This window comes from Amblyomma maculatum, chromosome 5, assembly GCF_055883805.1.
Source record: "Amblyomma maculatum isolate TAMU_Amacu chromosome 5, ASM5588380v1, whole genome shotgun sequence".
NCBI lineage: Eukaryota > Metazoa > Arthropoda > Arachnida > Ixodida > Ixodidae > Amblyomma > Amblyomma maculatum.
The window spans coordinates 123,983,364-123,997,344 of record NC_139348.1 but is presented as its reverse complement, the minus strand read 5'-3'; the positions used below and the strand labels follow the sequence as shown (position 1 = coordinate 123,997,344).

Below are 13,981 nucleotides of genomic sequence, written 5' to 3'. Positions count from 1 at the left end.
CGGCCACTTTGCGCTTATTGATTAGCTTTGATATCTCGGCCAATTCGATCTGGCCTGCTCGATTGGAAGCTTTCATACTCTGGCGTTTCTTAATCAAATCTTTCGTCTCCTTAGACAGCTTACCGGTATCCTCTCTAACTATCCTACCGCCTACTTCTACAGCGCACTCAATAATGATATCTCTGAAATTATTGTTCCTTGCCTCTAGGGTAATATCGCTATCCTCAGTTAGAGCTGAATACCTATTCTGTAGCGAGATCCTGAACTCTTCTGCCCTCCCCCTCACCGCTAATTCGTTGATGGGTTTCTTTCTTACTAATCTGTTGTGTTCGTTCTTCAGATTTAGGCTAATTCGGGACCTCACCATCCTGTGGTCACTGCATCGCACTTTCCCGATTACCTCTACATCTTGCATAATGGCGGGGGTTGAACACATTATGAAGTCGATTTCATTTTTAGTCTCTCCGTTAGGACTTTTCCAGGTCCATTTCCGGTTCTTCCGTTTGCTGAAGAAGGTATTCATGATTCGTAAGTTATTGCGCTCTGCAAACTCAGCTAGTAACTCCCCCCTGCTATTCCTAGAACCAATGCCATAGTCACCTACTACCTTGTCTCCTGCCTGTTTTTCACCTACCTTGGCATTGAAATCGCCCATTAGTACATTATACTGCGTCTTTACTTTTCGCATTGCCGATTCTACATCTTCGTAGAAGCTTTCAACTGCCTGGTCATCATAACTACATGTAGATGCATAGGCCTGTACAACCTTCAGTTTATACCGCTTATTAAGCCGAATTACGATGCCTGCAACCCTCTCATTAATACTATAGAATTCATCTATATTACCCGCTATATACTTATTGACAAGGAAACCTACTCCTAGTTGTCGCCTCTCTGGTAAGCCTCGATAACACAGTACATGCCCATCTTTCAGTACAGTATATGCCTCATTCGGCCTCCTAACCTCACTAAGCCCTATGACATCCCATTTCATGCCCTCTAGTTCCTCTAACAGCACTGCTAAGCTAGCTTCACTAGCTAGGGTTCTAGCATTAAACGTTGCCAGGGTCAGTTTCCAATGGCGGCCTGTCCAGCGGAGCCAGACTGTCTTAGCACCCCCTGCTGCGTCACAGGTCTGACCGCCGCCGTGGTCAGTTGTTCCGCAGCCGCTGGTGACTGAGGGCCGGGGTTTTATGGAGCTTATCATAGGAGGTTGCGGCCAATTACTGCACCAGGGTGGCCAACTCCTGTTCTGGTGAGGGAGTGCGTTGCCGGAGGTGTTCACCGGCATCAGGACGCACCCCAAACCTGTTTATGCAATTCCATCAACACGCGGATTTTTTTTTTCTTTCATCCGGTGGAGAATTGCGCGGCACCAGGATTTGAGCCCCGGTCCTCTTACATGCGAGGCGGATGTTCTACCGCTACGCCACCGCTGCACCAATGCACGGTCAAACCTGGTTTATTGGTGATAAGCCCTGTTTTGCATGTTTTACTAATCACTAAGCATTGGTGTAACTCTAATGTGCTCGTCAATAGCTATCCAGCGATATACAGCACAATATAAATGTCAAAAGTAATAGCGCACAAAGGAACACATAACGAGCGAGTGGACATATACATGTATCTTGTCTTCATTTGCGCGCTATGATAATAAATTTAGTTGTGTCCCTAACATGTCGAATTTTATTCTCTGCACAATTATTTCTTGTAAATTGTTACACTTGCTCTCGTCACGAGCTACCCAGCAGTATATAACATGGTTAACAACTATATCTTACATGCTTAACTATGTTTAACTAGTAGGTATTTACCTCGCCACTAAGAAAAAACGCCAAATTTAGAAGATTTCCTTATTGGACTCAAAAGAAGATTGGAACTAAACCGACTCACGATATTTAAAAAAAAAAAAGAATCTTTAAGCAGGCCTAAAGAGTGCTCACACTTGTTTTTTCTTTAATTTTTACGCTTCCAGGAGGGTAAAAAACTGCGATTTTGTGGCGCTTGAAGGTGAAGCACGATGTGTTTCTTTCGGGTTTTTTCCCTTGTACCAATGAAAGTTTTACAAGCACATCGAGGCCAGATTTTCCCTCCCAACGTAACATTTAACGCTATCGCATTAATGAAGGTTTCGCAGCTGGTTCGGGTTAACTTCATTTAGATTCGGCCCTGTGGGCAGGGCTGAAATTCAGTGCACGTAAGAATACCAGAACCACACGCGCCGTAGCTGGGCGAACACAGGTGATGCCAAGGAGAATTGCACTTCCGGTTTCCAAACATAGTTCGCTGGTGAAGAGAAGCAAAGTTCTAACTTCTGGGGGAGGAAATTGTACCCTTACCGAGACGCGTGCGGTGCCTCATTGGATTGGAGGCCAAGCTACTCCCACGGTGGCCTTCAGGGCGCCGCGCAAACACTCTGGCTTTTAAGCCAGGGCCGACTGCAGGTGTGTTCCAATTTAGACGAAACGCAAAGGGCGCACGTGTGCTCCGCGATGCTAGTGCATGCCGGTTAGCCTCGGACCAGTTAAGGACTTTTGAAAGCTTCGGTGACCTTAGCCCGAATTGTCCTCAGGGGTTAGTACTATGTCGTGACTCCAGTATTTCCCCCTCTATTTAAACTTTGTTAGCTACTCGAAACTATTGCCGCGCTCTCCCTCGATATTGGTTTCGAAGCTGCCATTAATATCACTTCTTTTTGATATCGTGGTTTTCTCGTTTCTATATAATCAAGTTTTGGTGTTTCATGATATCAAAATTCAATGTTTTTTTCCTGAGACAGACTGGGTATTTCATCTGCTTTTATATTTTTTCTACAACACACAAAGAAACAGAAGTGTAATTTGTGATCAACCATTCAAGTTTTACAGATCTGTTTCGTGTGTCGTTATCGTATGCTGTAAAAACAAAAGCATATGCACTCATTTTTTCAGGCTTAATGGCATTATTAGTTCTCGTTTGGTTGGGCACAGCGAAAAACTCACTAAGATTTTGTTTCATAGCCAAATAGTATTGCTTACTGTATGATTTTGTTGAAGACGTTACTTACTCTTCCTTTATTTGGGCATGATTTCGTGAGCAGCATATGCTTCTTTTGGCTTTAGGCCTCGTGTTTTCAGTAACTAGCGTTGAAAAATGTCTTTTCGGAGCATTGGTTATACTCTAATCAGCAGCCTATGTGACCCTCAGTGACCAAGTGACCTTGAATAGGCGCAGTAATGACACACACTAAAGGCTTTACGTAGTTGCGAATAGTAAGAAGAAGTAACAACAAACCTCGATTGAGTATATCATAAATGGAAGGAATAACTTCACCAGTTGCTGCTTCAGGTCGATGCGCAGTTATCGGGCATTGATGGAACGTATCGTGTATGCAGCTATAGAAAGTAATCGATGTCAGAGGCAGCATCCTTAAAATATGCTCTAGCTGAGGAATCGCCTCGCCAGGACATCCGAACATACATGTTAATCAAAAAGGTTCCTTACAAGTGCTGTGTAAATTGTTCCGGACAAGCCAACCGCAATGTTGCACCAGAGGAGTGGTGCTTGAAACACTGGAACAAGACGAAATATATGTTACGTCAAAATTTTCATTATTTTCAACTTGAAAATCGTAAAACAGCAGATGCATCGTTGTAAATGTTCGCTTGTCTGAACGATCAATGAAACTGCTGCAAAATGCCTGACTGAACTTACCTACTTATGTTTTGAAACTGAAGCTTAAGGGCGCACTGCAATGCTTCTATGGGGAAGAAAAATCACCTGAGGTTTCCTTCAGAGGTGAAGCAGAGTAATATACTTAAGCGAACAAGCACAGTTAAAGGTTTCATATCAGATGTCGTTCTGCTTTACTCAGACGTTTCACAATGAAAAAGGAGCTGTTTGGGACCATTTTCTATGGAACGATATATTAAACGCTAAGCGCCAAAAACAGCCTTATATATTCCTCTCCATAATATCAAACATATGGTCAATGCAAATGCCTTGCAAGACCAAATTGGAAGCGATTACTCTAATTTACCTTATACACCTGCAGTACTTCAACCGTAGTAGTCAGAGTACTTTTGTGTCAATTCAGAATAGCGGTTTCACTTCGAAAGAGCCTTGTATTGAACTAATGTAAAAATGATGACAGACGTATGTGTGCTGGTTCATGATACGGCTGAGAGCGGAAACGTATTGGTTAATGTCCTTTGCGAAGGCCATAATTTATTCGCTGGGTATGAGAGCCAAATAGCAAGGCAAAGATAGCATGCTACTAATATCGGGTTAAGAAATAACTGGGACATGAAAGCAAAAAATGAGCACTATTCCTCATTTGAGGTTTCCTTCAGAGGTGAAGCAGAGTAATATACTTAAGCGAACAAGCACAGTTAGAGGTTTCATATCAGATGTCGTTCTGCTTTACTCTGACGTTTCACAATGAAAAAGGAGCTGTTTGGGAACATTTTTTATGGACCGATATATTAAACGCTAAGCGCCAAAAACAGCCTTATATATTCCTCTCCGTAATATCAAACATATGGTCAATGCAAATGCCTTGCAAGACCAAAGTGGAAGGAATTACTCTCATTCACCTTCTGTAACTGCAGTACTTCTGACGTATTAGTAAGAGTACTTTTGCGTCAAATCAGAACTGCGGTTTCACTTCGAAAGAGTCCTTTATTGAATTATTTAAAAAAAGAAGACAGACTTATGTGTGCTGGTTCATGATACGGCTGACAGCGGAGATGTCTTGGTTAATGTTCTTTGCGAAGGTCATAACTCATTCGCTGAGTATGAGAGCAAAATAGCAAGGCAAAGATAACATGCCACTAATATCGGGTTAAGAAATAACTGGGACATGAAAGCAAAAAATGAGCACTACGTTTTCTTTTTCTTTCGATAACTTGCATCCTACGTATCCGTGTACCGATCAGAACTAACAGAATCTTTGTAATTGTACAAATTTTTCTCGGGGTAATAGCGCAGCTTGGTATGCATATGTACGCCAATAAAAAATTGTGATATTGCCCTTCACATATAAATTTATGTGGCGAGGTATTTAGGTGGCATAGATGAAACTATGGTTATAATAGCCTATGTGCATCAAAAGCAGCGGTAAAGAAGCACACAGAAACGTCTCAGATAGCTTCGAAGGGATCACACAGCACCATCGACTGTTTAGCGTTTCATCTTTGGACTGGTACTATTAACTCATTAACCAAACCATACTTTACCGGTTACAAGAGTGAGGGATGCTGCAAAGATAGAGATGGCGCCAATAGTTTGCTGGAAATAAAAAAAAAAGACATATATACCATAAATAAGTTTGAAACATAGCCTTGGAATGACCGATATGAAAGATCAATATGGTTAAAAGGTATGGATGGGGTTTAGACGAAACACTGGAGAATATTTGTAATACAGTTTACTTGTTTAAAAAATGCAAGAAAATGCTCATCACTGTATGTTTTAATATTACAATCCAGATGTGAATACAGCGAGAGTCAACAGAAAAATTAAATGACCTATAGTAAATACATTGAAATAAGTAAGACGTAATCATTCTGTGCCACTATCTACTCAGGTGGGCAACTCGTGCGTAAAGTGCTGCGGAGGTTTTGTGAGCAGCCCAGTATTCACATGAACCATTTTTTTGTAGATGAAGGCTATATATGGTCCGTTGCCTAAACAAGGCACCTTCTAAGACAGTCGCATTCTGCACCCAGTTTGTTAAAAACAGGACAAACATGCGACGAATGCTTACTTTTCACATTGATAATTTAGTCATTTCGGAAAGCGGCCGTTACGTTCAACTGCCCAACCTTTTATTGCGATGATTCTTTGAGTTATCTGCACAGGGTAACCGTCTATGATGCATTTGTAGGTCGGCAAACAAGTAGATAGCACAAAAGCGCGTCGTTAGATAGAAATGCATACAAATCTTACTCACCGTTAGAAAAATGTAGATTATGCATGCTGCTAAGGAAATTGTGGTGTTAAAGCGCAGCCGAATGTACTGTAGAAAAAAATGCGCGCCAAATATGAGTGCACAGTGGAAAGAGGAGTGAGAAAATAACATTAAGACTACAGAAATCTTTTCAGCATAAATTTAACAACACAGTGAATTCAAATCAGTGTACAACGGGCTCTTATAGTCGCAGGAATTCTGAAAGACAAAGTAAACAAAATAATTACGAGGGACATCAGCGAAGGAAGTAGCGAAAGGTGAAAGCCTGTGCGCAGCATTCTACTACACAACTGGCACTGATTAGTAGTTAAGTCAGTATTTATTAGTTAATTAATTGGGCGGTCACTGGGAAACTATTTGAGCGACTAAATAATAAAGCAATGATTAGGTAATTAATGAATACCTAATTATTTAATGATTAGTCACGAAATAATTATTTGTTTAGTTAGTAAATAATAATTGATCATTGATTGCCATATGACCATATAAGGCACAAATTCGCGCATACTGTGGTGGTGCTGTGATTGGTCGAGACCTCTATGACGTCATCCCGCCTCGGCCAATCAGAACGTCGCAAAAGCGGGACACATTTTGTCCACGACAGCATGAGCCATTAAAGGCTTTCGCCTTAATATACCTGGTGCTAATGGATGCTGGAACTAACAGCATTCCAAAGAAAACAGATTAACTATAAAAATAAAGAGAACTAGGACGTTCGTAATCGCAACAGTTGGCGCCCACGCATGTTTATAGTTCATTGTAGGGAGAGAAACGAGGAAACAAAAAAAATGGTTTCTCGGTCACGTTTTGGAGATGGCAAGATTTCGCACCCAGATATGCGGTATAAAGCTTAACATTTGCAGCTTTTGCAGCTCAAACACTTTAGCTCTAAATACGGATATGTGTGGCGAGCTACAAAATTCCTAGCAAATGTAACTGGTTTCAGCGCCGAGAAAAAGAGAAACAAGTGCGAGTGGCCGTGGACCAAGTGCGCTAAGGAAATGCTCAGCGAGAGCGAAAAAAAGATAATTCGCTGGTATATATAACGGTACACACGTGAACAGTTTTAGTACCAGCGATAAATAGCGACTCTCAAGTTCCAATTACATCTTATGCCAGTTATTCTCTGCTCCTTCTCAGCAATGAGTGCGCTCAAGGTAAATTACTTAGAGAGCGCTGGATGAACATGCTTATGAGTCTAAATATAACATAAAAAGATAGGAGAGTTTTGGCTCTTCTGCGTAAATGCGATGGAAAACGCCTGCTTTGTACATGCGGTGATATACTGATCTATCTATCAACGAATTGTTATCTATGCGTCGTGAATCTGTAGGTACCGTTTTATAAAACCAACAAGTAGTTAACAGCACTCGGCATGCCATCTTGCTAGCTAGCTTTTTCGGCTGTTGCTTAGTGATTCATAGACTTCGTATAGTACGTAATCTGAATTGACTGCACTACAAAAAAAAAAAAAAAAAAATCTGGAGCGTAATTTGCCATACAAAAAAAAAAAAATACGAGCGTAATGTTATTATATCATTACGCACGAGGAAGGAGCGGGCAGTGATGCGGACAGGAGCTCTCGCGCTAGGCCCGCCATGATTGATTAAAATCATATCGCCGTCATCGGTCAATTTCTCTTGGTTTTCTTTCTCCCGAGTTTATTGCATTGCCAAATAGCTCCCGAAGCTTCTCCTAACACGTATCCCAGGATGTGAGATCGTCTTAGTGCGTCTCAAACCAGACGCGCGCCGTGCTCTCCAGATAGAAAATGACTTTTGCAAGCAAGGGTGTCTTGTTCCAATGGTTGTGCTAGCTGCTGTGTTCGTATATAGCGATGCAGTCTTCGTCATCTACGTGAGCGGTGCTGTAAAGTTGCTCGGATCACAAGGCTGCGCCATGACGATGGTGGGAGCGGGTCGCGGTGCTGGAGAAGGTGTCGTGCCGGTTCCAGTTGGCTTGAGAACAGCCAGGCGATGTGCTGTGTGGAACCCGGTGCCGACGGTGCAAGCAGACACAGGGCACCAAAATCTTTCGCCTGCACTTTTGAGGGAAGCAGTGAGCTAAGCTGACTGCCCTATTTGTCAAATTTTGCCCGAAGGATTGCGACTGCATGGACGCGCGGCAGGGAATATTTTCGTGGCTGCGAATAGCTTTCGTCAGATGGTGCTTCTGTAGAGTTCTTGGAGTAGTTGTGATATTTGTTGTGAAAGAGGATACTTGTCCTTCAGTGACATGCACTGCCTCCTTCTTCCAATCAAAAACGCTCCGTCATCTCACGACAACGAAATAGGGAAGATGTTTTGAGAATCTTAACTGCCGTCTTGAAGAGTATAATGCGACTGTAATGATGACCCGGCCCCTGCGCCCGCGGCTTCCGTTCGTGAATCCGCGTTCGCTAATCCCGCACTTTGCTACCTGCCTAATCACAACACACATATATCGCGTCCATATTATCTCTCATATATTACGCCACCGATGATTGACACCATCGTGTACCTGTGATATCACTGCCCCAATGGGCAGTGCTATCAGCTTCTTGAAAGCGTCCTCGGCATTGTGGTGCACTTGAAAGGCAACTTACTTGTTAGGATGGTTAGAGCCTTCGCCATTTCAGCAAACTTTGGGATGTGTCACCGGTAGTATAGGTAAGAAGTCCGAGAAATCGGAGCACTTTGGCTCAATTCTTTGAAACGGGCAATTCCCTCACACATTTTACCTTTCCAGTGTCTGGCCACACACCCTCTGCCGACACCATCATCATCATCATCAGCCTGATTATACCCACTGCAGGTCGAAGGCCTCTCCCATATTTCTCCACTTAACCCGGTTCTGTGCTAGCTGCATCCACTTGACCCTTGCGAACTTCTTAATCTCATCCGCCCACCTAACTTTCTGCCGCCCCCTGCTACGCTTTCCTTCCCTTGGAATCCAGTTTGTTACCCTCAGCGACCATCGGTTATCCTCTCTTCGCACTACATGTCCTGCCCATGTCCATTTCTTCTTCTTAATTTCCACTAGAATGTCGGTAACTTGAGTTATTTCTCTGACCCAATCTGAACACTTCCTATCTCTTAATGTTACCCCTACCATTTTTCGTTCCATAGCCCTCTGGGTTGTCCTTAACTTAAGTAGAACTCTCTTGGTTAGCCTCCACGTTTCAGCCCCATAGGTGAGTACAGGCAAGACGCAACTGTTGTATACTTTCCTCTTGAGCGATACCGGTAAGCTGCTAGTCATAATCTGCGAGTGCTTGCCAAATGCGCTCCATCCCAATCTTATTCTTCTTGTTATTTGATTTTCATGGCCTGGATCTGCGGTTACTACCTGTCCTAAGTAGACATATTCGCCTACTACTTCCAGTATTTCGCTACCTAATGTAAACTGCTGTTCCTTCCCGAGGCTGTTGAACATTACCTTAGTCTTCTGCATATTGATTTTCAAGCCTATCTTTCTACTTTTTTTGTCTAGGTCATCAATCATTATTTGCAGTTCATCCCCCGAGTTGCTTAGCAAAGCAGTGTCATCAGCAAATCGCAGATTACTGAGGTATTCTCCATCTACCCTTATCCATAACTGCTCCCATTCCAAGTCTCTGAATACTTCCTCTAAACAAGCTGTGAATAGTACTGGGGAGATTGTGTCTCCTTGCCTAACACCTTTCTTTATGGGAATTTTGTTACTTTCTTTATGCAGAACTATGGTTGCTGTGCAGCCACTATATATATCTTCCAGCTCTTTCACGTACGGCTCGTCTACCCCCTGATTTCGCAATGCCTGCATCACCGCCGAGGTTTCAACTGAGTCAAATGCTTTTTCGTAATCAATGAATGCTATGTATAAGGGCTGGTTATATTCCGAGCATTTTTCTATCACCTGATTGATGGTATGGATATGATCGATAGTAGAGTACCGTTTCCGAAACCCTGCTTGATCCTTTGCTTGATTGCAGTCTAAGGTTGTACTGATTCTATTAGCGATTACCTTAGTAAATACCTTATACGTAACAGAAAGTAAGCTGATTGGTCTGTAATTTTTAAGGTCCTTAGAGTCCCCTTTCTTGTGAATGAGGATATCGTTTGCATTCTTCCATGGTTCCGGTACCGTCGATGACACCAGGCACTGCGTATACAGGGTGGCCAGGTTTTCTAGCACGATATCCCCCCCGTCCTTCAGCAAATCTGTAGTTATCTGATCCTCTCCAGCTGATTTACCCCTTTTCATAGTTTCTAGTGCTTTCTTGACCTCGTCCTTCGTCACTGGTGGAACGCCTGACTGTTTTTCCCTACCGCCAATCTCATTACGGTCCTGACTACTTTGGCTACTGTAGAGATCTGTATAGAACTCCTCGGCTACGTTGACTATCTTGTCCATATTAGTGATGACGTTGCCCGCCTTGTCCCTTATCGCATACATCTGGTTTTTGCCTATGCCCAATTTCTTCTTTACCGCTTTAAGGCTTCCCCCGTTCTTTACAGCATGCTCAATTTTCTCCATGTGATACTTCCTAATATCGGCCACCTTGCGCTTATTGATTAGCTTTGATATCTCGGCCAATTCGATCTGGTCTGTTGGATTGGAAGCTTTCATACTCTGGCGTTTCTTAATCAAATCTTTCGTCTCCTTAGACAGCTTACCGTTATGCTCTCTAACTATCCTACCGCTTACTTCTACCGCGCACTCAGTAATGATATCTCTGAAATTATTGTTCCTTGCCTCTAGGGTAATGTCGCCATCCTCAGTTAGAGCTGAAAACCTATTCTCTAGCGAGATCCTGAACTCTTCTGCCCTCCCCCTCACCGCTAATTCGTTGATGGGTTTCTTTCTTACTAATCTGTTGCGTTCCTTCTTCAGATTTAGGCTAATTCGGGACCTCACCATCCTGTGGTCACTGCATCGCACTTTCCCGATTACCTCTACATCTTGCATAATGGCGGGGGTTGAACACATTATGAAGTCGATTTCATTTTTAGTCTCTCCGTTAGGACTTTTCCAGGTCCATTTCCGGTTCTTCCGTTTGCTGAAGAAGGTATTCATGATTCGTAAGTTATTGCGCTCTGCAAACTCAGCTAGTAACTCCCCCCTGCTATTCCTAGAACCAATGCCATAGTCACCTACTACCTTGTCTCCTGCCTGTTTTTCACCTACCTTGGCATTGAAATCGCCCATTAGTACATTATACTGCGTCTTTACTTTTCGCATTGCCGATTCGACATCTTCGTAGAAGCTTTCAACTGCCTGGTCATCATAACTACATGTAGGTGCATAGGCCTGTAAAACCTTCAGTTTATACCGCTTATTAAGCCGAATTACGATGCCTGCAACCCTCTCATTAATACTATAGAATTCATCTATATTACCCGCTATATACTTATTGACAAGGAAACCTACTCCTAGTTGTCGCCTCTCTGGTAAGCCTCGATAACACAGTACATGCCCATCTTTCAGTACAGTATATGCCTCATTCGGCCTCCTAACCTCACTAAGCCCTATGACATCCCATTTCATGCCCTCTAGTTCCTCTAACAGCACTGCTAAGCTAGCTTCACTAGCTAGGGTTCTAGCATTAAACGTTGCCAGGGTCAGTTTCCAATGGCGGCCTGTCCAGCGGAGCCAGACTGTCTTAGCACCCCCTGCTGCGTCACAGGTCTGACCGCCGCCGTGGTCAGTTGTTCCGCAGCCGCTGGTGACTGAGGGCCGGGGTTTTATGGAGCTTATCATAGGAGGTTGCGGCCAATTACTGCACCAGGGTGGCCAACTCCTGTTCTGGTGAGGGAGTGCGTTGCCGGAGGTGTTCACCGGCATCAGGTCGCACCCCAAACCTGTTTATGCAATTCCATCGACACGCGGATTTTTTTTTGTTCCGGTGGAGAATTGCGCGGCACCGGGATTTGAACCCCGGTCCTCTTGCATGCGAGGCGGATGTTCTGCCGCTACGCCACCGCTGCCCAGTATGTAACTTCAGGCTTCAGGATTCAGATTTACGCCAGCAACTGATAGCGTGCTGACTAGTTGCCTGATCTCTTGCAGATGGTTTTTGAAAGTCACGCTCTGAACGATAATGCCTAAGTTGACGTGACAAAGTTTGCCTAGTAATCCTGCCAGAATTACATAAGCGGTCATCCACCAAACAGTGGCGCTATTTACGAGACCCATGAACATTCAGTTCCTTTGAAGTCATCACAAGGGGTATTAAGTGCTGCTTTGTCTTTGTCTCGAGGTCAATTTCAATTTTCTGATCTGCTGGCCATAGCAAAGACAGTGTAGTACGTGGCCTTACCTAGCGCCTCGTAAATGTTTGGCAGTGCGTATAAGTCGACCCCTGCCACCTTGCTTTTATCGTGGAGTTTGCGACCAGCCGGTACGACCCGTCGGGTTTCTCAATTAACAGCACCAGGGCTCCCCAGAGAGAAGTTGGGTTGTCATTTACGCCAGGCCTATGTGGCTTCTCTAATGTCCCTTTCATTTCTGCTGCTTTAGAAAAAAGATATTTAGTAAGCTCGGTGGTAAGCATGGGGTGCATTCCCTATGTGAATTCGGTGCTTGATAGCCTCTCAACGCCCTAGGTCAGTTTTGTCAGCTGAAAAGTCAGCCGCGTTTAGTATGATGGGCGACAGGAACCTATCCTCTTCGGGTCCTACGTGCGACAGGTCTAACATCGTCAACAGGCTTCTTAAGTCGTCCTTTCTATTGGTAGTGTCCGCCCGCAGTGCAATATCCGACCTTACTCGGTCTACTAATGTGCTAATGAGCTTGTTTCTTGGGCGAGGCAAAACCTTTTGACGGCTTTTAAGGGCAGGACACAGTTCTCTCGCGTGAAAAACCAGGTTTAGACCACAGCCAGTCCATTTATGTCCAGATGGGAGACGTCAAAAACTTTCAACTCACAAGACGGTACGGGCGCACTCTGTAGGTCTATTAGTAGGCATTCGCTCACAACTGGAACTAGCGTTTCCTCGGCGACAGCTACGTAAGTCACGATAGCCCTGGAATCCTAACTCGGTAGCCCAGCAGCGACAGCAGATTGTTTTGCTCCCCGATGAGAATTTGGTCTATCCTCCTTGCCTATTCATCTTACCCTCTCACTTAGCAGAAAGTTGACATTTTCTCTGAGAATATACCCTGTCCTATGCTCCCGTTCACAGGAAGTGAGAGACCGCCACCACAGACAAAAAGGCAAGCTTCGAAGTTATGATCTCTCATAAAACCGGAATTTCCAAGCAACTGATGGTATCGATAAGGTTCCCTTTAAACCACATCAGAGGCGTACTCTTCTCGTGAGGGAGTAGCCTCTGCCAATTCCGTTCTGCCCTATACTTCGCGCTCTATTTAATGAGGCTAACCTTCGAACTCCACCAGAAACCTCAATTGGTGTTTACAATGACACCCTCGAGAATGGGGTTCCTCTCTCCGCAATAATACACCACAGTGGTGTCTAGCGGCCTCCCTTCGTTGTAGTCACCGAAGGAGGCCAGATTTGGTTTTCCCGTCTTCTTTGGCAAAGTCTTACTGCCTGCACGGTTGTTGGTCGACACCGCTTCCTCCACACTCAATGGAAAACTGGCACGCGAGCCACACTGCCGTGGGAAGTGCCCGAAATCTCCGCATCAGTAACATCAGCCCAGAGGAGGGCGACACGGTTTGTGCTTGCGTTGCTCTTCCACTCTCACGTGTAGACTCTCCTCTAGGAGTCCCTCGAGTCGGTCCAGGCGGCTCCGAAAATCGCCTCGATCCCGGTCCCAACTTTCGTTTAGGCTTCTGTAACGCCACCCTCAACGTTTGATCACTGACCGGCCACTCACGATAACTGGCTGAGCTGCTAAATGACGCCGCAGCCACATTGCTGCAATCCAGGAGACCGACTGGAAGCAGTCCAGGTCAAAATTTAGAGATTGGCGAAGGCTACAAGCTTATCTACCATGGCGAAAGCAACTCAATACATTTTACGCCGTCGGACTAGCGGTCACAACAATGGATTATGAGAATAGCCCAGGATGAAGGAGCCATGATCAAGGCCGCTGACCCCAAACT

The 13,981-nt window shown here is 44.4% G+C and overlaps 1 protein-coding gene across 1 annotated transcript in view; it reads right to left on the bottom strand.

The window, feature by feature from the left end:
- Positions 1-13,981, bottom strand: part of LOC146189424 (sodium-coupled monocarboxylate transporter 1-like) — a 54,302-nt gene that overhangs the window by 37,086 nt on the left and 3,235 nt on the right. Inside the window, exons 2-4 of the mRNA XM_084605266.1 lie at positions 5,933-5,998; positions 5,217-5,268; positions 3,484-3,551 (exon numbers count right to left, since the gene is read on the bottom strand). Of these exons, the coding sequence (XP_084461392.1) occupies positions 3,484-3,551; positions 5,217-5,268; positions 5,933-5,998 (186 nt within the window). The remainder of the gene's footprint in view (positions 1-3,483; positions 3,552-5,216; positions 5,269-5,932; positions 5,999-13,981) is intronic.